We start from the raw sequence: 26,576 nt of genomic DNA on the forward strand, positions 1-26,576 counted from the left end.
TTCAAAGTGTTAATTCAGAGAGCGTATATTTACAGGAAGTCAGGATAGCCCAGATTTTAGCATCATTCGTAATAAACATCTTTCAACAAATTTGGCAACAGTGAAGAAAGATCCTTAACTGTTTACCCAAGATTCACACTAAATAACCATTTATAAGACCTTGCAATTTCTATTGACAGCGATTTATGTACCAACAAACTACTGGTTATTCTCCTATTCCTGAAAGAAGATTTTTTTTTTTTTTGAGAAATAAATGACATTTAACCCTAAACAGATTGAACTGTTTCATGCTAATGCCCTAGGGGCATATGGCAGCCCAGATCAAATTTACTTACTTCGTCCTTCTCATGGTCACTGCCGCTGCTGGGAGGGGAAAATGGCAAAACTAAAAGAAAAGAAGTGTACAACGGGGAAGTTTGCCTATGAGACATACAAAAGTTCATTTCTCCCTCTCTCCCAGTTATACATGCCCATACTAGAAGTGATTCCCACATCCTGAAGCGTGCTCACATGTGTAGCTCTTAAGATCCCTTTTAGCCACCTTGTTCCTGAGACCTCACCCCCCCGACATGAATTTTATGCTCCAGACCCTACCTCTGATGCTGTCCTCACGTCAATTTGTCCTCGTAACTTTACCTCATTTAAAACACCTCCTCTTCTGCACACCTCTCTGAGTGCTGGTCTCTCCCAAGGATTAGCTCAAATCCCACCTGCCTCTTCCTTGAAGCTTCTCCTAGCTCCTTCTTCTAGCTCATGCTAGATGATCCTTATCTGAACTCCTACTCCATTTATCTGTAGCTCATATTTAATTATCGGTCAATTCTCCATTCTCTCGTATGGTTTCGTGGACGTACATGTTGGCCTTTCCAACGTAATCGTAGCAGGGAAGGGAGAGCACGTAATCAGTTTGTCTTTGGTACCCTCCCTCCTTCCGTCACATAACTGAAAAATGCCTGATTTATTTGAAAAACGACTTGAAAGAAGACACGGACCAAACTTACTTCTCACACTACTTCTAATTCTCGTCTTTTTTCTCCCGGAATACGGTCTTAGGGATTTCCTTTTTTGGTTACCGGTCCAAGATAGTTCACTGGTCCCAGTACTCGAATCCTGATCACTCTCTGAGAAGAGGTGTTTCCTGTAATTAAACTTTCACAAGCACAGATGAGAAATGAGCACTATTCACAGGGTGTTAGTGTCCTTTATGTACAATTAAACGTACTGCTACAGGGTCAGACAAAAGACCAGTAACTCCTTCTAGAAGACTGCGCTCTCCTGTAGTGTAAAGGCAGAGAAGTAAGGAGAGGGGAGAAAAAGAACAGGTTTCATCAGTCAGTTCTCAACCAAACTGCTGTTGTGAGGGGTGGGAGTCCTCTCTCATCAAAAATAGTTGCAACTGAAGAGACCGTAGGTGACTGTTCAGAAGCTGACATACCTGAATATCATCCCAACACTTTTAACTTCAAAATATTATTGCCAGTGACAGAAGAATTTATAAAAATACTTTTTGCAATGACAAGCATGTCATTTAGAGTAACTAAAGTCAAACAAGGGAGTAATTTCTATTTAAACCTCAAAGTATTTTTGAAAGTAAGGCTAGCCTGGGGCGCCTGGGTGGCTCAGTTGGTTAAGCATCGAACTTCGGCTCAGGTCGTGATCTCATGGCCCGTGAGTTCAAGCCCCGGGGCCGGGCTCTGTGCTGACAGCTCAGAGCCTGGAGCCTGCTTCAGATTCTGTGTCTCCTTCTCTGCCCCTCCCCTGCTCATACTCTGTCTCAAAAATAAACATTAAAAAATGTTTAAAAAACAAGAGCTAGCATTCCTTCATTTCGTGCACAGAATTAAAAAACCATGCGGCAAGGCTTGGCCAGTTTCTTTAGCTTATGTAAAAAGGTATTGTTATTCACAAAACAAAAATCTAGAGCAGTAGGTCTTAAATTTGGCTGCATGCTACAATCGTGGGGGTGGGAGAGCTTTACAAATTTCCAGGGCCTAAACATCACCCTAGATCAGTTAAGTCAGAATCTTTGGGGGAAGGGACCCAGGCTCCAATAGTCTCATCAGCTTTCCTAGCGTGTTTCCAGTTCAAAGACTGAGCAGCAGAGAGTGAGGACCGTTGCTAAAAGCAAGCCAGATGGAGACTTAACTTGATGAAAGCCCATGATCTCAATTAAAAAAAAATTTCATTTAATGTCCATTATAGAGTTTTTAAAATGCACTGACTATGGACTTGGAGCAGTGTGCTTCCTGAAGTGAGAGGCACACAGAAAGGGTGTAAGTTGGTGCAAATAGGAAGGAAAAAAAAAACACGTTATGGACTCACAGTAAATAATTTCTTTTCAGTTCATCAACCTTCTGATTCAATTCAGGATAAATCACAGGTGCTAGAGGGTCCTTAACACTTTTCTTCTACTTAATCTTTTTTAAGGAAGCAAGAACGGACTTTCGTTTTAAAAGTGAAATAATTTTTTTTATAATAAGTCTCAGATCAATTTAATTAGAGATAATAAAGGACCAGGGCGGGGACACATTTTGAAGAAGACTTGCAAATAACTGAAATTTTGAAAGTAACTGCCTTAAGACAAGTAAAGTTACTCCATTACCGACATCCTTGTTTCTGGCTTTCTCTCCGCCTCGGAAGCAGAATCTGCCCTAAAACAAAATAGGTCAGATGAACAGAACTGTATCAACACTGCCTTCTCCCTCCCTTCACTGCCCAGCCCAGACATTTTTCCCCCCTTTCTGTGCCCTTTGTCTGATTGTGAGCCCAGTGCGTGGGAGGTGCCCCCCACCCCCAATCCTGCAGAACGACTTCTTATCTTATAACCCATTTCTATAGATTCTCTACCAGACAACAACTGGTTCTTTAAAGCAAAGGAATCTTTGTTGGACTCTTCTCTGCCGGGCATACAGAGAACTGGGAAGGCCAAGTTAAAACCAGCAGGGAAGCAGGGAGGTGTGGCAATGCTGCAGAATGGCATTTCCTGCCTGGCTCTTCCTTAGAATCAACAAGGAAGCTTAACAAGAAAGCTCTTCCCAATAATTAGTGAATATTGAGCAATTTCTCATATACCTGCTGGCTATTTATGGCCTTCGGAGAAGTGTCTATTCAAGTCCTTTGCCTGCTTTTTACATTGGGCTGATTTTACGGCTGTTGAATTATAGGAGTTCCTTAGGTATTTTGGTAATTAACTCCTTATTGGATATATGCTATCATTTAAAAAAAAACACCACCACCCAAAAGATAACAAGGGTCGGTGAAGATGTGGAGAAGTTGGAACACTTACACATTGTTTGTAGGAGTGCAAAATGGTATAGCCACTATGGAAAACAATATAGAAATTCCTCAAAAAATTAAAAGTAGAACGATTGTATGATCCAGCAATTGCACTTCTGGGTATACACCCAAAAGAATGAAAATCAAGAGCTTGACGAGATACTGGCAATCCCACATTCATTTACGTATTACTTACAATAGTCAAGTTATGGAGACAATACGGATAAAATGTGGTGTTATATACATTACTCACAGACAGACACACACGAATACTATTCAGCATTAAAAGAAAATCCCGAAATATGTAACAACATGGCTAAACCTGGAAGGCATTTTGATAAAATAAGCCAGCCGCAAAAGGACAAATGGAGCATGCTTCTACTTCTAGAATATCTAACGTGATATCTACATATCTGATATTTTAGATATCCGATATCTAAAATAGTCAAACAATAGAAACAATAGAGAGGTTATTGAAAGGAGCTGGAGAGAGAAATATGGAATTATTTTTCAATAGGTATAACGTGTAAGACGCAGGATAAGTTTTAGAGATCCATTGTTTCACACTGTGCCTACAGTTAACGATACTGTGTTCTGCACTTAAAAATGTGTCAAGATGGTAGAACTCACGCTAAGTGTTTTTGTCATAATGAAAACCAAAATCAAAGACAAACGAAAAAGCTAACGCACCATATTTCTGGGTAACCATTGATCCACTTTCTGCCTCTATAAATTAGTTTGCATTTTCTAGTATCTTATATGAATGGAATCATACAACGTGTACTCTTTTTTGTTTGGCTTCTTTCATTTGGCATGATTATTTGGAGATTATTCAGTTGTGTGTATCAACTTTTTATTTCTTTTTATTTCTGAGTAGTAGTCCGTCATGTGGATATACTAAAATCTGTTTATGCACTCATCTGTTGACGGGCATTTGGGTTGTTTCCAGTTCAGGATAATTACAAATAAAGCTGCTCTAAACGCTCATTTGTGTGGACATATGCTGTTCCTTCTCTTGGGTAGACGGCTAGGAGTGGAGTAGCGAGACTGTAAGACACGTACATATTTAACATTTTAAAAAACTACCAGCAGTGTATAAAGTTCCAGTTGTTCTTCATCCTCACCAACACTTGGTATAGTCTGTATTTCTCATTTTAATCACTGTACTACATGTGTGCTAGTATCTCATAATTTTAATCTAGATTTCCCTAATAGCTAATGACATTGAACAAGTACTTATCTATCATCTGTAGATCTTCCTTACTGAAGTGGCTGTTCAAATCTTTTGCCTATAATTTTTACCAGGTTGTAGTTTTGTTATTGAATTTTGAGAGTACTTAACATATTTTGGGTACAAGTCCTTTAATAAGTACAGGTTTTACCAATTTTTTCTGCAAGTGTGTATCCCCTCCCTTCATTCTCCTAAATTCTTTTTTTGAAAGTTTTAAATTTTGATTAAATTCAATTTATCAATTTGTTTTTTTTATGGCCCACACTTTGGTGTTATATCTAAAAAATCTTTGCCTAATGGAAGGTCACAAAGATGTTTTCTTATGCTTTCTTTCAGTTAGGTTTTTACATTTGGATTTATGATTGATTTTGTTATTTGTGTGTGTGTGTGTGTGTGTGTGTGTGTGTGTGTGGTGGAATGTAAAGACCAAATACCATCGATCTTGTTGCATATACAGAGAGTTAATGGTTCTAGCACCATTTGTTGGAAAAAGTGATTTCTCCACTGAATTGTCTTTGCATATGGCAGTTGTCCATATAGGCATAGGAAGACTTCCCGCTCTGTTCCACTTATCTATCTACCTTTATGGCAACAACATACTCTCTTGATTACTGTTAGATTTATACAAAGTCTTGAAATACATAATATATTAGTCACTTTGTATTTCTTTTTGAAATTTGTTCTGGGAGTTATAGGTTCTTTAAATTCCCATCTGAAAACTAAAAATACCTTGCCAATTTCTAAAAACAAAAACACAAATCTCTGCTGGGATTTGAACTGGGTTTGTATGAAACCTATTAGAGATCAATTTGAGAAAAATTGGCATCTTATCAACATTCAGGCTGCCATCCCATGATGAGAGAGAGTTATCGCTCTCCATTTATTCAGATCTTCCTTAATAGCTCTTAGCAATACCTTGTACTCTTCAGTGTAAAAGTCTTGCAAATCTTTTGCCAAATTAATCCTTAACTATGTCATTTTTAATACTATTGTAAATGGTGATGCTAAAAAATTTGATTGTTGCTAGCATACAGAAAGAAACTTGATTTTGTATATCAATCTTGTATGCTTCAATTTTGTTACATTTACTTATTAGTCTTTTAATAATTAATTTCCACCGGGGGCTCGCTCCTTGGGTGGCTCAGTCGGTTAAGCATCTGACTTTGGCTCAGGTCATGATTTCATGATTTGTGAGTTTGAGTGCCATGTCTGGCTCTGTGCTCACAGCTTCGAGCCTGGAGCCTGCTTCAGATTCTGTGTCTCCCTCGCTCTTTGCCCCTCCCCCATTTGTGCTATGTCTGTCTCTGTCTCTCAAAAATAATAATCAACATAAAAAAATAATTTCCACAAAGTTGCAGGATACAAAATGAACACAGAGACGTCAGTTGTGTTTCTATACACCAATAAAGAACAATCTGCAAAGGAAATGAAGAAAGTAATTCCATTTACAACAGCATCAAAAACATTATTTAGGCATAGACTCAAGGAGGTGAAAAATGGAAAGATATCCCATGTTCATGGATTAGAATACAATATTATTAAGATGCCAACACTACACAAAGCATTCTACAAATTCAATACGATCCTTATAGAAATCCTAATTTTTTCAGAAAGAAGAGAACCCATCCTAATTGTCATATGATATCCCAAAGAACTCAGAAATGCAAAAAAAAAAAAAAAAAAAAAAAAAAGTCTTGGAAAACAAGAACAAAACTGAATACGTCACACTCCCTGATTTCAAAACTTACTACAAAATGACAGTCACAACACTGCGGTGCTGCCGCGCAGACAGACATACAGACCAATAATAGAAGGGAGTGCACAGAAAAAAAACTTTCTCACATATGGCCAAATGATTTTTTGACAAAGATACCAAAACTATTCAACGGGGGAAAGAATAATTTCCTCAACAAATGGTGTTGAGAAGCCTAGAAATTCACATTCAAAAGAATGAAGCTGGACCTTCTACAAATACAAAAAGAAACTCAAAATAGATCCAAGACTGAAACATAATCATTGAAACAATAAACCTCCTAACAGAGAAAAACTTAAATGACGTTGGACCTTGCCGGCAACGATTTCTTGAGTATGACACCAATAACATAGCCAACAAAAGAAAAAAATACATTGGACTTTATCAAATTAAAAACTTCTGTGCACCAAGATATATAATCAACGAAGTGAAAAAACAGCCCATAGAGTGGAATATTTTCAGATCACATATTTGATACAGTTAATATCTAAAATATGCAAAGAACTCCTACAACTCAACAATAAATAAGCAAATTTAATTACTTGGCCATTTCTCCAAGTAACATATGCAAGTGGCCAATAAGCACATGAAAAGAATCTCAACATCAGTAATTATAAAAGCAATTCAAACCCCCAGAAAGATACTGTCTTACGTGCATTAGCACAACTATTATCAAAAACAACGGTGTTGGCAAGGAAGTGGAGAAATTCACACCCTTGTGCACTGTTAGTAGGAATATAAAATGATGCAGTTGTTCTGGAGAATCTCAAAAAATTAAAACTAGACTGTTTTACATAAATTCCACTTCTGGATACATGCAAAAGAATTGAAGGTAGGAATTCAAACAGATATTCAAACACCCATGTTCATAGCAGCATTATTCACAATAGCTAAAAGGTGGAAGCCACCCAAGTGTCCACTGAAGGATAAATGGATAAGCAAAATGTGGTATGTATGTATATTCAATCTTCAAAAGAAAGGAAATTCTAACAAAAGTTACAACATGAATGGATCTTGAAAACATTATGCTAAGTGAAATAAGCCAGACACAAAAGGACAAATTTATATGGTACACCCATGCTAGTCAAATTCAGACTAGGGGATGGGGGAGGGGGAAATTGGGAGCTATAGTTTAATGGTACAGAGTTATATTGCAAAAAGAAAAAAAAAAAAAAAACAGACCAATATTCCTGATGAACATAGATTCAAAAATCCTCAAAAAAAATATCAGGAAACTGAATTCAGTAACACATGAAAAGGATTGTTCACCACAATCAAGTGGTATTTATTTCAGGGATGCAAGGATGGTACAATAGCCACAAATCAATCACCGTGATACACACATTAACAAAACGAAGGATAAAAGTAATATGATAATCTCAAAAGATGCAGAAAAAAACATTTGACAAAATTCTACATCCATTTGTAATAAAAACTCTCAACGTAAGTTTAAAGAGAACATACCTCAATGTAATAAAACCACATATGACAAACCCACAGCTAATATCCTACTCCATGGTGAAAGGCCAAAAGCTTTTACTCTAAGATCAGCGACAATAAGGATGCCTACTATCATCACTTTTACTCAACATAGTACTGGAAGGCCTAGCTGCAGCAGACAAGAAATAAACACAAATTCATGAGGAAGAAGTAAAACTGTCACTATTCGGGGCACCTGGGTGGCTCAGTTGGTTGAGCATCCGACTTCAGCTCAGGCCATGATCTCACAGCTCGTGAGTTCAAGCCCTGTGTCAGACTCTGTGCTGACAGCTCGGAGCCTGGAGCCTGCTTTAGAATCTGTGCCTCCCTCTCTCTCTCTCTGCCCCAACCCCCTCACATTCTCTGTCTCAAAAATAAATAAAACATTAAAAAAAAAAAACCTGTCACTATTTGCAGATGGCATAATACTGCATATAGAAACCATAAAGACTCCACCAAAAAACTATTAGAATAAATGAATTCAGTAAAGTTGCAGATACAAAGTGTACAGAAATCTGTTGCATTCTTATACACTAATAATGAACTACCAGGGAAGTTGTTAAAACAACCCATATAAAATTACACCAAAAAAAAAACCTTAAAAATAAATTTAACCAAAGTAGTGCAAGACCTATACTCTGAGAACTGTAGAATGTTAATGAAAGCTAATGAAAAATGATATAAATAAATGGAAAGATATACTGTGCTCATGAATTGGAATAATACTGTTAAAATGTCCATGCTATCCAAAGCAATCTACAGATTCAATACAACCTCCATCAAAATACCAGAGTATTTTTAACTGGAATAATTTGTATGGAACCACAAAAGACCCCCAATATCCAAAGCAACCTTGAGAAAAAAAAGAAGGAAAATGGCAGTATCCCAGTCCCAAATTTCAAATTATATTACAAAGCTTTAGTAATCAAAACAGTATGGTACTGGCCCAGATACAGACACACAGATCAATAGAACAAACAGTCAGGAAATAAATCCACAGTTATATGGTCAAGTGATCTACAGCAAAGGAGTAAAGAACATACTATGGGGAAAAGACAATCTCTTCAATACATGATGTTGAGAAAAATGGACAGGTACATGCAAAAGAATGAAACTGGACCACTTTCTTACACCATACAAAAAAATAAACTCAAGTGGAACAAAGGCCTAAACAGAAGAACTGCAACCATAAAACTCCTAGAAGGAAATAGGCAGTAAACTCATGGACATCAGCTATAACAATATTTTTCTTGGTCTTCTCAGGCAAGGGCAACAAAAGCCAAAAACAAACCATTGGGACTACACCAAAATAAAAAGCTTTTGCACAGCAAGGGAAACCATCGACAAAAGGAAAAGACAACCTACTTAATGAAAGAAGATATATGTAACTGATTTATCGGGTAAGGAGTTAATAACCAAAATATATGAAGCACTGATATAAGTCAACACCAAAAAGACAAGTAATTCTAAAATGCGTGGAGGACCTGAATAGACCTTTCCCAAAGATGACATAAAGATGACCAACAGACACATGCAGAGATGCCACTAATCAGGGAAATGCAAATCAAAACCACAGTGAGATATCACCTCACACCTGTTGGAAATGCAAGTATCAAACAAGAAATAACAAGTGTTGGTGAGGATGTAGAGAAAAGGTAGGAATGTAAATTGGTGCAGCCATTATGGAAAACAGTATGCCGTTTCCTCAAAATTAAAAATAGAAATACCGTACAACCCAGCAATTTGACTTCCAGGTATTTACCTGAATAAAACAAAGACATAATTTGAAAGACACATGTGCCCTGTGTTTACTGCAGCACTATTTACAATAGCGAAGATATGGAAGCAACCTTCGTGTCCGCTGACAGATTAAAAAAATAAAGAAGATATGGTACAATATGCAATGGAATATTACTCAGCCATAAAACGATTAAATCTTCCCATTTGTGATGGATGGAACTCGAGGGTATTCTGCTAAGTGAAAGAAGTTAGAGAAAGAGAAATACTATGTGATTTATATAACGTATCCAATTTATACATAAACATATACAATTGTTGAATCACTAGGACGTACAACTGAAATACTGCATGTCAACTATACAAAAAATGGGTAAAGAGTTTGTTTTGCAAGATAAAGAGTTCTATGGATTGACTAGTGGGGATGGTTGTACAAAGTACATGTACTTAATGCTACCGAAGTATACACTAAAAATTATCTCAACCATTTCTTTGTTCTGCATATTCGAAATTTTTTTTAATTTTATGTTAAAACTTATTAGTTCACAAGAGGACACCTGGGCTGCTTCCATCGTTTGGCTATTGTAAATAACTTCCATAAACATACAGGTGCATATATAACTTTGAATTAGTGTTTTTGTGTTTTTGGAAAATACCAGGTGGGTGATTGCTCGATCATAGGATAGTTTTATTTCTAACATTCATCCATTCATCTGTTGATGAACACTTGGTTTCCATATCCTGGTATTGTAAATAGTGGTACAATCATACAGGTGCATATATCTTTTCAAATTAGTGTTTTTGTTTTCTTCAGGTAAATAACCAGTAATGGGATTACTGGATCATATAGTATTTCAGTTTTAATTTTTTTGAGGAAACTTTATACCGTTTTCCACAACAGCTGTACCAATTAGCATTCCCACCAAGAATGCAAGAGGTTCCCTTTTTCTCCACATCCTCAACAACACCTGCTGTTTGTGTTTTTGATTTCAGCCATTATGACAGGTATGAGGTAATATCTCATTTTGGTTTTGATTTGCATTTTTCTGATGAATGATGTTGAGCATATTTTCATGTGTCTGTTGGCCATCCAGAGGTCTTCTTTGGAGGAATGTCTGTTCATGGCACCTGCCCATTTTTAAATGGGATTGTTTCTTGGGTGTTGAAGTTTATCAGTTCTTTATATATTTTGGATACTAACCCTTTATTGGATATGTTATTTGCAAATATCTTCTCCCATTCTGTAGGTTATCATTTGGTTTTGTTGAACATTTCACCACACACTAACTTTATCTTGCAGTAGTCCCAATGGTTTATTTTTACTCCATAGTTCTCTTGCCTCTAGAGGCAACAAACAGAAATTTTCCTATGGCTAATGTCATATTGCTCTCTGTGTTCTCTTCTAGATGTTTTTGGTTTCAGCTCTCACATTTAGGTCTTGAATTTATTTTTAATTTATTTTTGTGTATGGTGAAAGAAAGTGGTCCAGTTTCATGCTTTTGCAAGTGGCTGTCCAGTTTTCCCAACACTATTTGTTGAAGAGACTGTCTTCTTCCCACTGTATATCCATTTCTCTTTTGTCAAAGATTAAATGACCACATAATTGTGGGTTTATTTCTGGGTTTTGTTCTATTCCATTGATCTGAGTCAATTTTTATGCCAGCACCATACTGTTTTTATCACTGCTGTTTTGTAATATAACCTGAAGTCTGAAATCGTGATACCTCCAGTTTTGTTATGTTTTAAGGTTGCTTTGGATATTCACTATCTTTTATGGTTTCATACAAATTATAGAATTGTTTTAGCTCCATTAAAAATGCCATGGGCATTTTAATTGGGATTGCATTAGGTGTATAGATTGCTTTGGGTAGTATAGACATTTTTAACAATATTTGTCCTTCTAACCCATGTGCATGGAATGTCTTTCCATTTCTTGGCATCAACTTGAAATTTTTTACAAGTGTCTTATAGTTTTCAGAGTACAGGTTTTTCACCTCTTTGGTTAAGTTTATTCCTGCCTATTTTAGTGTTTTTGGTGTAATTGTCAATGGGGGTTGTTTCCTTAATTTCACTTTCTCCTGCTTCATTATTACCGTAAAAGAATGCAACAGATTTCTGTATATTGACTTTACATTTATCAGCTCTAGTAGTTTTTGGTGGAAACTATAGGGCTTTCTATATCTAGTATCATTTATTTTTTCATCATTAAAAATGTATTTTTTGTTTTATTTATTTTTAAATTTATATCCAAGTTAGCATATAGAATAAACGTACTTTTCAATTGGGGATGGGGATTAAAGAGTACACCTATTTCCCCCATCTCCTCTCTAGTAACCATCAGTTTGGGGAGTTGGCTAGGAAGATAGTAGAGTAGGAAGACCTTAAGTTCATCTTGTCCCGTGGATACAAGGGGACAAGAACCATGTCAGAATAAACCCTCAAAACAACTCCAAGACTGACAGAACAAACTACACAACTAAAGGTAGGGAAGAGGCCACATCAAAGGTAGGAAAGGCAAAGACAAGTTCTGGGAGTAAAACGGACAGTGGCCATCTGCAGCAGGAATAGGACCAATGTTGCAGAGAAGGGCAGAAAACAGACGTCGGCACTGGGCAGCCCAGAAATAGGGAGGACAGATCTCTGTAACATTTGCCTTTGAAAGTAAGAAGCTGAATTTATAAGTTTGTAAAATCAGTCAGACTTAAAGCCTGGAATTTTAAAAATTGGCAAGCTTTGATCTGGAGGAGCCCAGATGACATTAGAGAGACAGCATTAAAGAGACAACAGGAGGAAAAGCCTGTGTATATACAGCTAGAACTAGGAATATGAATAATGCTGGGGGCAGGTGGGAGGGTGATTTGCTCATTTCAGGGAGCAGCCTAGAGGGACAGGGATCATGAGGGTACCCTTCCAACAACAAGGGAGCTGGCAGATGCTATTTCCCTCCCTCATGCCCCAGCATAAACAATGGTCACCTAAGTGGGCCTGGCACTCCTTATTTAACTTGCTTGCACCAAACCACAATATCCCATACCCTCGACCCCACATACTTCAGTGCATCAGCCCTTCCGAGTCACTCTGGTCTCAGCCCCATCACGACAGACCCCTTTCCCCAGAAGACCAGCACAAACACCGCCAATACAACATCTGACTCCCACATTTTGTGGGAATTCAGTTCCAGTAGCGGCATGGGTGGGTCTCATTTTGCAAGCAGACCACCAAACACCTTGCTGGCCCACATTAGGGCAGGAGAGATCTGCAGAGATCTGGACTAAAGGTAAAAGAGGCTAAGATTCAATAGCAGAGCATATGCAAAACAAATAAGAGACACTCCCTGAAGTCCCAGTCCCTGGGGTACAAGGGACACTGTAGTACAGGGCACTACAGAACAGAACCTCCTAAGAACAAGAGAAGTAGCTGACTTTTCTAACACATAGAAATAGACACAGAGTCAGATGAAATAAGAGAAACATCTCCCAAGTGAAAGAATAGGACCAAAACCAAGAGACCAAAGCAAAACAGACAGAAGTAATATGCCTGATAGAGAATTTAATGTAATGATCATAAAGATACTCACAGGACTTGAGAGTGGAGAACATCGGTAAAACCCTTAACACAGAGACTAAAAAGAACAGAGATGAACAACTCAATAAATGAAATTTGAAAAATATACTTGATGGAATAAATAACAGTCTAGATGCAGCAGAAAATGAATTAATGACCTGAAAGACAGAATAGAAAGTCTAAGCTGAATGAAAAACAACTATGCAAAATGAGAATAGACTTAGGGAACTCTGACTCCATCAAGCATAGTAACATTCATATTATGGCAATCCCAGAAGAGAGAAAAGGGGGCAGAAATTTGAAGAGATCATGTCTGGAAACTTCCCTAACCAAGGAAAGGAAACAGATATCCAGATCCAGGAGGTACAGAGATTCCATCCTAAGTTCAACCCAAGATCCCTCCCAAAAATTCAATCACCTAAAATTCACAACAAGATGCATATTAATTAAAGTGACCAAAAGTAGCTATAAAGAAAAAATTTAAAGCAGCAAGAGAGAATCAGGGTAGAGACAAAGAGGAGTTAAGATGGTGGAGAATTAGGGGGACCCTGGGCTATCCTTGTCCCTCAAACACAGCTGTATTGAGGTCAGATTACTTGGGACACCCAGGAAATAGATCTGTGGAGTGGCAGAAGGATCTCCACAGTTCGAGGGAGATAGCTTGGCAGGAGCGAGGTATGTGATGTGAACTGGGCAAAAGAAAATGGCAGAGCCATGGAGGGGAGGGAATCCTTTCTATGGAGAGAGAAAAGGGAGAGCAAGTGAAGGAGGCATTGAGAAAGTGTGGCATATAGTTACCACAGGAGGAAAACCTCTCTGGACCATGGACTGGGGAACAAGAAGTGCTAACGTCCTAGTTCATTTTTGCAAACATCTTTTGGAGATCAAACTCTGAGGTTTCGGAAGTGCGTGACTCTCCAGAGTGGCGCCATGGTGCGTGTTGGTAAGGAGGGAGCTGGCCATGGGGTGCATAGCATGGTATAGAGAACTCTGGGGCACACTGGGAGAGAACAGTCCCCTTCCTGGAGTACCTTTGGGAGACTGTTTATTGCCTCCCCAAAGACAGAAGACCCTGCAGGTGTCAGCCAAAGGCCTTTCATCAGCAGCGTGGAGAGGCTCTACTCAGGAGAGGAATGGATCCATGCCAAGTCCTTTAAAACTTTGGGTTTTGAATCCCTGATGTGTGCCAAAGAGGAAGTACAGGATCGTTGTGATGCAGGGCAAGGTGACTGCCCTTGCTATTCTGGGAGGGCTACCAGAACAGTGGGGGTTGAGAGCCCTGGTCTAGGGTGAGAGAGTGGGGTGGCACCATTTTCCTTCTCAAAACCAAAAAGGTGGTACTTCAGGGAGGAGCACAGTGGACCCCAGCGGAGGCAAGATCCACTTACATCAAACCCTGCCCCTTCATGTCTGGCAACTGCTTATTTACGGGGGCAAGATGGACACTGAGCCAACATAGCCAGCCTCCTCTTCAGACTAGCACAGTGGGCATCCCTAGGCACCAACAGACAGCTGTTTCTTTTTTCCTCATTTTTTTCTTTTGCAATCAGGCTCATAGTTTGATTTGTTTTTTGTCATCTTATCTTTTTTTTTTTTCTTGGACGGGGCTTTTTTATTCTTTTCTTTTCCCTTCTTATCTCTTTTTTTCCCTTTCTTTTCCTTGAAATCAGCCTTAAAGTTTTTTGATTCCCTTTTTGTTGTTGTTCCCTTTCCTTCTCTCTTTTTATGGGATTAGGCCTCCCCACCTCACCGCCATTTTTCCCCAGGGTTATTTCAATAAATAAAAGTACACTTAATTAAAAGTCCAAACACCCTACCAATGCAAACAAGGAGAAGCTCTGCAGAGGACTGACCAGTGGGATAGAGCAGCCAAAACCCAACAGCAGAGGGCACGCACCATACACCAGAAACACTTCCTGGAGTGCTAGGCCCTGAACAGCGTATAACCCCTTTCTAATATAGTAGTACTCTCAGGTGCAGGACACATAACAAGCTTTTAAAACACAAAAGACAGAAACTTAGTCAAAGTGACAAGATAGAAGAATTCTCCCCCAAAGAAAGGTCAAGAAATCATAGCCAGGGACTTACTGTTAGAAGTTAGAACAACAGTCATAAGACTAATAAATGGGCTTGAGTAGAGCATAGAAGCCACCAGAGAAACCCCTTCTGCAGAGATCAAAGATGTAAGGACTAGTTAGGATGAATTAAAAAAAAAAAAAAAAGCTATGGCTGAGACGTAAAACAAACTAGATACAGTGACAGGGAGGATGGAAGAAGCAGAAGAGAGAATAGTTGAAATAGAAGATAAAACTATGGAAAATAATGAAGCTGGAAAAAAAAAAGAGGGAAAGGAAGTTACTAGGTCATGAGGAGAGACTTACAGAACCAAGGGATTACACGAAATGAAACAGTATCTGTATCATAAGAGTCCCAGAAGAAGAGCCAGAAAGAGGGGTAGAAGTTTTATTTGAACAAATTATAGCTGAGAACTTCCCTAATCTGGGGAAGGAAGCAGGCATTCAAGTCCAAGAGGCACAGAGAACAGCCTTCAAATCAACAGACCAGGTCAACACCGCAACATAGCATAGTGAAACTTGCAAAATCTAAGGATAGAGAATTCTGAAAGCAGCTAAGGACAAAAGGTCCTTAACCTACAAGGGTAGACACACAAGGGTAGTAGCAGACCTGTACACTGAAACTTGACAGGTCAGAAGGGAGTGGCAGGAAATATTCAGTGTGAACAGGAAAAATGTGCAGCCAAGAATCCTTACCCAGCAAGACTGTCATTCAGAATAATAAAGGCTTTCCCAGAAAAACAAAACCTAAAGGAGTTTGTAAACACTAAACCAGCCCTGCAAGAGATCCTAAGGGGGACTCTGAGTGGAAAGCAGAAAAGACTACAAAGGACCAGAAAACATCACCACAAACATGAGATCTACAGACAACACAATGGCACTAAATTCATATCTTCTAATCACTCTGAATGCAAATGGACTAAATGCCCCAGTCAAAAGACATAGGGTAGCAGAATGGATTAAAAAAACAAGATCCATCTACATGCTGCCTACAAGAGACTATTTTAGACCTGAGGACACCTGCAGATTGAAAGTGAGGGGATGGAGAACCGTGTATCACGTTAATCGATGTCAAAAGAAAGCTGGAGTAGCCATACTTACATCAGACAAACTAGATTTTAAAATGAAGATTGTAACAAGAGATAAAGAAGGGCATCATATCATAATTAAGAAGTCTATTCATCAAACAGAGCTAACAATTGTAAATAGTACTCCCAACTTGGTTTATATATTTGGGTGCTTCCAATTAATCACAAACATAAACTGATTGATAAAGATACCATAATTGTAGGAGACTTTAAATACTGTACTTACAACAATGGACAGATCATCTTAGCAGAAATTAATAAGGAAACAATGGCTCTGATGACACATTGAACAGATAGACTTGACTGAAATATTCAGAACATTTCATCTTAAAGCAGCAAGAATACATATTTTTCTCATGTGCACTGAGAAAATTCTCCAGAATACATCACATATTGGGTCACAAATCATCCCTCAACAGGTACAAGAAGACTGAGATCATACCATGCAGGTTTTCAGACCACAATGCTATGAAACTTGAAATCAGCCACAAGAAAAAAATTTGGAAAGCCCTCAAAGATATGGAGGTTAAAGAACATCCTACTAAAGAATGAGTGGGTTAACCAGGAACTTAAAGAAATTAAAAAATACATGGAAGCAAATGAAAATGAAAACATGACAGTCCAAAACCTTTAGGATGCAGCAAAGACAGTCCTAAGAGGAAATTACATGGCAATTCAGGCCTATCTCAAGAAGCAAAAAGGTCCCAAACTATACAACCTAACCTTACACCTAAAAGGGCAGCAAATAAAGTCCAAAGCCAGCAGAATAAAGGAAATAAAGATTAGAGTAGAAATAAATGATACAGAATTAAAAAAAAAAAAAAAAAAAAAGGTCAGTAGAACAGATGAACTAAGAGCTGGTTCTTTGAGAGAATAAACAAAATTGATAACCCCCTAGCTAGACTTCTCAAAAGGAGAGAGGACCTAAATAGATCAAATCACAAATGAAAGCAGAGAGATCACAACCAAAACCACAGAAATGCCAACAATTATAAGACAATACTATGAAAAATTATATGCCAACAAACTGGACAACCCGGAATGGACGAATTCCTAGACACTCTCATATTACCAGAACTCAACCAGGAAGAACTAGAAAATTTGAACAGGCCCATAACCAGCAAAGAAATTGAATCGGTTATCAAAAGTCTCCCAACAATTAAGAGTCCTGGGCCAGATGGCTTCCCAAGGGAATGCTACCAGACATTTAAAGAAGAGACCTATTCTTCTCAAATTGTTACAAAAAATACAAATAGAAGGAAAGTTTCCAAACTCATTCTATGAAGCCAGCATTACCTTGATTCCAAAAATCAGAAAAAGACCTCACTAGAAAGAATTACAGGCCAATATCCCTGATGAACCTGGATGCAAAAATTCTCAACAAGATAGTAGCAAATCGAATTCAACAGTACATTAAAAGAATTACTCACCATAATCAAGTGGGATTCATTCTTGGTCTTCAGGGCTGGTTCAATGTTTGCAAGTCAATCAACATGATACACCATATTAATAGAAGAAAGGATAAGAACCATACGATCCTGTAGATGCAGAAAAAGCATTTGACAAAATACAGCATCCTTTCTTGAGAAAAACCCTCAAGAAAGTAGAGATAGAAGGAATATAACTTAACATCATAAAAACCAATATGAAAACAGTTAACATCATCCTCAATGGAGAAAAACTGAGAGCTTTCCCCTCAAAATCAGGAACATGACAGGGAGGTCTACTCTTACCACTGTTGTTCAATATAGGACTGCAAGTCCTAGCCTCAGCAATCAGACAACAAAAAGAAATAAAAGGCATCCACACTGGCAAGAAAGAAGTCAAACTTTCACTCTTTGCAAATGATACGATACCCTACATGGAAAATCTAAAAGACTCCACCCAAAAACTGCTAGAGCTGACACATGAATTCAACAAAATCACAGGATATAAAATCACTGTATAGAAACTGGTTGATTTCTATACACCAATAATGAAGCAACAGAAAGACATATCAAGGAGTCAATCCCATTTACAATTGCACCAAAAACATAAGATACCTAGGAATAAACCTAACCAAAGAGGTAAAAGACCTGTGTGCTCAAAACTATAGAAAGCTTATGAAGGAAACTGAAGAAGATACGAAGAAATGGAAAAATATTCCGTGCTCATGGATTGAAAGAACAAATATTGTTAAAATGTCAATACTCCCCAAAGCAATCTACACATTCAGTGCAATCCCTGTTGAAGTAACACCAGCATTCTCCACAGAGCTAGAACAAACAATCCAAAAATTTGTATTCAGGGAAAGACCTGAATAGCCAAAGTAATGCTGAAAAAGAAGACCAAAACCTGGAGGCATCACAATTCCAGACTTTAAGCTGTATTGCAAAGCTATCGTTATCAAGATAGTATGGTATTGGCATTGAAACAGACACATAGATCAATGAAATAGAGAACCCAGAAATGGACCCACAAATATATGGCCAACTAATCTTTGACAAAGCAGGAACGAGTATCTAATGTAGAAGATGACAGTTCCTTTAACAATGGTTCTGGGAGAACTGGACAACGACATGAAGAATGAAACTGGCCCACTTTCTTATTGCATACATAACAATAAATTCAAAATGGATGTGAGACAGGAAACCATCAAAATCCTACAGGAAACAACAGTCAACAACATCTTTGACCTCAGCCACAGCAACTTGTTACCTGACAGGTCTCTGGAGGCAAGGAAAATAAAAGCAAAATGAACTATGGGGACCTCAAGATAAAAAGCTCTGCACAGCAAAGGAAACAATCAACAAAACTAAAAGGTAACTGATGGAATGGGAGAAGAATATTTGCAAATGACATATCAGATAAAGGGTTAGTATCCAAAAATCTATAAACAACTTACCAAACTCAACACTGAAAAAACAAATAATCCAGTGAAGAAATGGGCAGCAGACATCAAAGGCTTCTTTTCCAAAGAAGACCTCCAGATGGCTAACAGATACACGAAAAGATGCTCAACATCACTCATCATCAGGGAAATACAAATCAAAATCACGATGAAATACCACCTCACATCTGTCAGAAAGGCTAAAATTAATAACTCGAAACAACAGATGTTGGCAAGGATGTGGAGAGGGGGGAAAACTTTTCCTCTGTTGGTGGGACTGCAAACTGGTGTAGCTACTCTGGAAAACAGTGTGGAGGTTCCTCAAAAAATTAAAAATAGAACTACCCTATGACCCAGGAATTGCACTACTAGGTATTTATCCAAAGGATACAAAAATGCTGATTTGAAAGGGTATGTGCACCCCAGTGTTTATAGCAACACTATCAGAAATAGCCAAATTATTGAAAGAGCCCAAATGTCCACTAACTGATGAATGGACAAAGAAGATGTGGTATGTATGTATGTATGTATGCACGCGCACACACACACACACACACACACACACACACACACACACACTGGAATACTATTTGGTGATGAAAAAAGAATGAAATCTTGCCATTCGCAACAATATGGATGGAAGTAGAAGGTACTATGTTAAGTGAAATAAGCCAGTCAAAGAAAGAGATATCATATGATTTCACTCATATGTGGAATTTGAGAAACTCAACAGATGAACACAGAGGAAGGGGGAAAAAATAAGATAAAGGGAAAAAAACAGGAAAAGGAAAAAACAGAGGGAGGCAAACCATCTCTTATGTGTCATATGTAAGAGATGAATCACTGGGTTCTATTCCTGAAGCCAAGACTACACTGTATGTTAACTAGCTTGAAATTAAATTTAAAAAACAAACAGTAAAAAAAAAAATCACAATAAATTAAAAATTCATATGTAAGCTGTACGATATAGGCTAACACGTAGAATTGGAGACCTTGAAGGACAGGAAAAAGCGAATAAGACTAAATCTTTCAAGAAGTAATGGCTAAAATTTCCTACATTTAATAAAAAAAAAAAACCTATAAGCCAACATATCCAAGAAGCTCAACAACCCCTAAGCTCAAGAAACATGAAAACAAAAACAAAAAACTATACCAAGACACATCACAATGAAATTGTTTAAAATTATTAATAAAGAGAAAATCTGAAAAGCACCATCAGGGAAAAACATCACCTTACACATAAGGGAATAAATAAGAATTATAACGGACTTCTCATCAGAAACAATCAAGTGAGAAAACAATGCAGCAGCATCTTTAAATTATTGGAATAAAAAACTCAGCCTAGAATTCTATATCCAGTGAAAATATCTTTCAAAAACAAAGTTGAAGCAGACTTTATCAGACATGTAAAAATTGTAAGAATTCATCAGCAACAGACTTGCACAAAAATATTGAAAATCTTTAAAGGGAAAATAATAACAGATCAAAATTTCTACCTGTACAAAGGAATGAAGAGCAGAACTAGTAAGTATGTGGCAAAACATAAATTCTTACTTTTAAAGTTTTTACAAATTATAACAATTAGAAATAATAATAAAATTAGAAGTTTATAGCCTATGTAGAAGTAAATTGCATGATAAAAGTAGCAAAAACTCAAGTCATGTTTAAGGGCTGATGTGTAAAGCAATATAATATTCCCTGAAGATTGAGGATGGTGAGTTAAATGTGTATATAGATGATAAACTATTAAAAACCACCAAAGTTGTACCAAATAAACTGACAAAGGAGATAAAATGGAGTCATTAAACATACTCCATTTATCTAAAACACATCAGGAAAAGTGGAACAAAAAACAGACATGACAAATAGAAAACAAATAGCAAGGTAATAGAATACAAATACAACCATATAATCATATGAAATGTAAATGGTTTATCCCAATTAAAGAACAGACTGTCATATTGAGATAAATAGCAAAGCACAACCAAATCCTGCCTATAATAAACCCGCCTTAAATATACAGACCCAAAGAGGTTTAAAGCACAATGATAGGAAAAGATTTGCCATACTTACACTAATAAAAAGAAAGCACACTAACATCATACTAAATAGTTTTCAGAACAAAGAATATTGCCAGAGGTAATTCTGACATATTTGGCCAACTAATATTTGAAAAGGGGGCCAAGAACACTCAATGAGGAAACAGTCTCTTCAATACGTGATGCAGGGAAACTGGATAACCACATGCAAAAGAATTAAATTGGACCCCTTTCTTCCAATACTCAAATATTAATTCAAATGGATTAAAGACTTAAATGTAAGACTTGAGACCACATGTCTCCTAGAAAAGAAAACACACACACACAGGAAGAAAGCTTGACATTGGTCTTTGCAACAACTTTTTGTATGGAACACCAAAAGCAACAAAAGCAAATATTTAAAAACAGGGACTACATCAAACTAAAAGGCTTCTGCACTGCAAAAAAAAACACAAAATAAAAAATGCGGTTTACAGAAAGGAAGGAAGTATTTGCAAATCCTGTTCTGGTAAGGAGTTGATATCCAAAATATATGAAGAACTCCTACAACTCAATAACAGAAAAAAAACAAGCAACCTCGTTTAAAAATAAGGCAGGGGATTTGAGGAGAAATTTTTCCGGAGAAAATATTCAAGTGGCGAATATGTATATGCAAAGGTGCTCAACACCACTACTCAGGGAAAGAAAAATCAAAACCACAAGGAGGTATTACCTTGCACCTGTTAGAACTCCTATCAAAAAGACAAGAGAGTACAAGTGTTGGTGAGGATGCAGAGGAAAGAAAACCCTGGTGCCCTATTAGTGGAAATGTAAACTGATACAGCCACTATGGAAGACTGAACAGCTAGTATGGAGGTTTCCCAAAAAATTAAAAATAGAACTACCATACGATCCAACAATTCCACTTCTGGATATATATCCAAAGGAAATAAAATCACTGTGGAAGGGATATCTGCATCCTCGTGTGCATTATAGCGTTATTGACAATAACTAAGATATGGAAACAACCTGCCTTTTGACAGATGAACAGATAAAGAAGATGTGGGACACTATTCAGCCATAAAAATGTAAATCCTGCTATTTGTAATGACACAGATGGACCTTGAAGACATGCTAAGTGAAATAAGTCAAAGAAAGACAAATACTATAGTATGTTATTTATATACGGAATAAAAAAAAATCAACTTAAAATTGCAACACTAATGCCCATTTATAGATGAGGAAAAATGTGGTGTAAATATACACCGGAGTATCACTCAACCATAAAAAAATAAAATCTTGCCATTTACAACATCACGGATGAACCTAGAGGGTATACGGCTAAGTGAAGGAAGTCAGAGAAAGACAAATACTGTATGATTGCAACTCGTAGGTTGAATTTAATAAAGGAAACAAAAAAACAGACTCTTAAATATAAAGAGCTGGTTGTTGCCTGAGGGGAGGTGGGGAGGAGGAGGAGTGAAAAAGGGGGTTCAGAGTATGGTTATCATGATGAGCACTAAGAAATGTACAGAATTGTTGAATCATTATACAGTACTCCCGAACCTACCCTAACCCTGAAATGAAAACAAAAGTAAATAAAAACGCACCCAAACCAAGAGAAAACAAAGACCAGTTTTGTGGTCACCAGAGGTGGAAGTTGGGAGGGTGGGCGTGGTCAAAAGTGGAGGAAAGTGGTCCAAAGTTATCAACTTCCAGATAGAAGATAAATACCGGGGTTGTAATGTACATGATGGCTATGGTTAATGCTGCTGCATGGTATGTTTGAAAGTTGCTAAGGGTAGACCATAGAAGTTCTCATCACAAGGAAAAGGCAGTTATAATTTTATGAGGAGCTGGATGTTAAATAAAATTATATCAGGTGGATTATGAAAAATATTAAGTTGGCTTAGTAAGATTACAGGATCTAAGATCGATATATACAAATCAACTGTGTTTCTATAGGATAGGCAACCAGAAATTGAAATTTTAAAAGAACATAAGAGAGTATGGAAAACTTACATATTTTTCTAAATTTACCCCTGATTTATAGGTTTAAGACTATAAAACATTACTGAGCAAAATTTTAAAAGTCCTACATAGGGGCGCCTGGGTGGCTCAGTCGGGTAAGCATCCGACTTCAGCTCAGGTCACGATCTCGCAGCCTGAGTTTGAGCCCCGCGTTGGGCCCTGTGCTGACAGCTCAGAGCCTGGAGTCTGCTTTGGATTCTGTGTCTCCCTCTCTCTGCCCCTCTCATGCTCTGTCTCTCTCACTCTCAAAATTGAGTAAATGTTAAAAAATTTTTTTTAAATGGAAAGTCCTACATCAATGAAGACATACACCAGATTTGAAACCATGAAAAGTCTTACAATGTCAATTCTCCCCAAATTGATCTACAAATTTAATACAATCCCAGTCAAAATCTATAAGAGTGTTTTTGTAAAACTGATAAAATTTATACAGAAATGAAAGGGACTAAGTATAGTCAAAACAACTTAAAAAAGTTGGAAGACTAACACTACCTCATTTGAAAATGAGATATAGTTAAGATAGTAAAGCTACAGTAATTCGGATGATATGTGAAGTCTGATCAATAGATCAATGTTACAGAATATAGGCATCACTTGCTTCATTGCACTTGGATTTATTCCCCTTCACAGATACTCTGGGCTTTTGTTGTTTTTACAAATTTAAAGTTTGGGGCAACCCTGTAATCAAGCAAGTCTCTCAGTACCATTCTTCCAATGGTATTTGCTCTTTTAGGTCTTTTTGGTAATTCTTGCGATATTTCTAACTTTTTCATTGTATTTGTTATTGGTGATCTGTGAGCTTTGAGGTTACTATCATGATTGTTTTCGGGCACCACAACCCATGCCACAACCATCCGCTTCCACATCTCTCTTCAGGCCACCCTGAGACACAACAATGTTGAAATTAGGCCAACTAATAACCCTACAATGGCTTCTAAGTGTTCAAGTAAAAGAAAGAGTTGTATGTCTTCCACTTTAAATCAAAAGCTATAAATGATTATGGGTGCCTGGGTGGCTCAGTCAGTTACATGTCCAACTCTTGATTTAGGCTCAGGTCATGATCTCATGGTTTGTGAGATTGAGTCCCTCATGGGACTCTGCACTGACAGTGCAGAGGGTGCTTGGGATTCTCTCTCCCCCTCTCTCTCGGCTCCTCTCCCACTCATATGCAGAGGCACACTTTCTCTCCCTCAAAGCTTTAAAAAGCTAGAAATGATTAAACTTTCTCAGGAAGCCATGTTGAAAGCGCTAGGCCTCTTGCAGCAGTCAGCCAAATTGTGAATGCAAAGGAAAAGTCGTAAATTAGAAGTGCTATTCCAGTAATCAGTGATTTAAAAAGATAAAAATAAAAAAAAAATAATAAAGCAAAACAGCCTAATTGCTTATCTAGAGAAAGTTTTAGTGGTCTGGATAGAAGACCAAGCCAGCCAGAACCTTCCCTTCAGCCTTCCCTGATGGCTAAGAGGTGAGGAAGCTGCAGGAGAAAAGCTGGAATCTATCAGAAGTTGGTTCATGAGGTTTAAAGAAAGAAACCATCTCCCTAACATAAAAGTGTAAGGTTAGGCAGCAAGTGCTGATACAGAGGCTGCAGGAAGATCCAGAAGATCTAGCTAAGGTAATTACTGAAGGTGGCTACACTAAACAGATTTTCAGGGCAGACAAAACAGACTTCAATTGGAAGAAGATGCCATCTAGGACTTCCATAGCTAGAGAAGTCAATGCCTGGATTCAAAGGACAGGTTGGGTCTCTGGTTAGGGAGTAATGTAGCTGCTGACTTTAACTTAAAGGCAATGCCCATTTACCATTCCCAAATCCCAAAGCCCTTAAGAATCATGCTAGATCTACTCTGTATGTGCTCTATATTTTTTTATTTTATTTTTTTTCAACATTTATTTTTGGGACAGAGAGAGACAGAGCACGAACGGGGGAGGGGCAGAGAGAGAGGGAGACACAGAATCGGAAACAGGCTCCAGGCTCTGAGCCATCAGCCCAGAGCCTGACGCGGGGCTCGAACTCACGGACCGCGAGATCGTGACCTGGCTGAAGTCGGACGCTTAACCGACTGCGCCACCCAGGCGCCCCTGTATGTGCTCTATAAATGGAACAACAAAGCCTGGATGAGAGCACATCTGTTCACAACATGGCTCACTGAAAATTTTAAGCTCACCACTGAGAACTCCTACTCAGAAGAAAAGATTCCTTTCAAAAGATTTAATACTCACTGGCAATGTACTTGGTCACCCAAGAGCTCTGGTGGAGATATACAAGATGAATGTTATTTCATGCCTGTTAACGACATCTATCCTGCAGCCCATGGATCAAGTAGTCATTCAAGTCTCAAGCCTTATTTAAGAATATATGGGGAGCCTGGATGGCTCAGTGGGTTGAGCGTCCCACTTCGGCTCAGGTCATGATCTCACATTTCGTGAGTTCAAGCCCCGCATCGGGCTCTGTGCTGACAGCTAGGAGCCTGGAGCCTGCTTTACATTCTGTGTCTCTCTCTGCTCCTTCCCTACTCACATGTTGTCTCTCTCTCTCTCATGAATGAATGAATGAATTAATTAATGAATGAATTTCATAAGGTTATTGCTGCTATGGACAGGGATTTCTCTGATGGATCTGGGAAATCAGTTGAAAACCTCCTAGAAAGGATTCACCATTCCAGATGCCAGTAAGAATATTCATGATTCATAGGAAGAGGTTAAAATATCAACATGAATAGGATTTGGGGAGAAGTTGATTCCAACCCTCGCGGATGACTTTGAAGGGAGTCAAGATTCCAGTGGAGAAGTAACTGCAGGTGGGGTGGAAACAGCAAGAGAACTAGAAGTGGAGCCTCAAGATGCACTGAGTTGCTGCAACCTCATGATCAAACTTGAACAGACAAGGTGTTGATCTTCGTGGATGAGGAAAGAAAGTGGTTTCTTGGGATGGAATCTATTCATGGTGAAGAGGTCGTGACGATGGTTATGGTGGCAGCAAAAGATTTAGAACATTTCATATACTTAGTTGATAAAGCAGCAGCAGGGTTTGAGAAGACGGGCTCCAATTTGGAGGGAAGTTCACTGTGGGTAAAATGCTATGAAAGAGCATCTTCTACTACAGAGAAATTGCTCATAAAACGAAGTATCAATTAACGTGGGAAACGTCACCGTTGCCTTATTTGAAGACACTGCCACAGCCACCCCACTTTCAGCAGTCACCAACATGCAGGCAAGAGCCTTTCCCAGCAAAATAACTCCCTGAAAGCTCAGAGAGCATTTTTTTTTTTTTAGGAATAACGTTTTAAATTAAGATATATACAGTGTTTGTCCAGACGTGATGCTATTGCACGCTTTATAGTTTAATGTAATCATAACCTCCGTATACATCAGGAAACCAAAAATTCATTTGACTTGCTTTATTGCAACATTCACTTTATTGTGGCGATCTGGAACTGAACGTGCAACACGCA

The 26,576-nt window shown here is 38.0% G+C and overlaps 1 protein-coding gene across 1 annotated transcript in view; it reads right to left on the reverse strand.

Moving 5' to 3' along the window:
- SYCP2L (synaptonemal complex protein 2 like) overlaps positions 1 to 26,576 on the reverse strand; it is a 96,780-nt gene that overhangs the window by 21,847 nt on the left and 48,357 nt on the right. Inside the window, exons 18-20 of the mRNA XM_045500892.1 lie at positions 2,603 to 2,651; positions 1,002 to 1,149; positions 336 to 385 (exon numbers count right to left, since the gene is read on the reverse strand). Coding sequence (XP_045356848.1) covers positions 336 to 385; positions 1,002 to 1,149; positions 2,603 to 2,651 — 247 coding nt within the window. The remainder of the gene's footprint in view (positions 1 to 335; positions 386 to 1,001; positions 1,150 to 2,602; positions 2,652 to 26,576) is intronic.

The sequence above is a fragment of the Leopardus geoffroyi genome, chromosome B2 (genome assembly GCF_018350155.1).
Source record: "Leopardus geoffroyi isolate Oge1 chromosome B2, O.geoffroyi_Oge1_pat1.0, whole genome shotgun sequence".
NCBI classification, from domain to species: Eukaryota; Metazoa; Chordata; class Mammalia; order Carnivora; family Felidae; genus Leopardus; species Leopardus geoffroyi.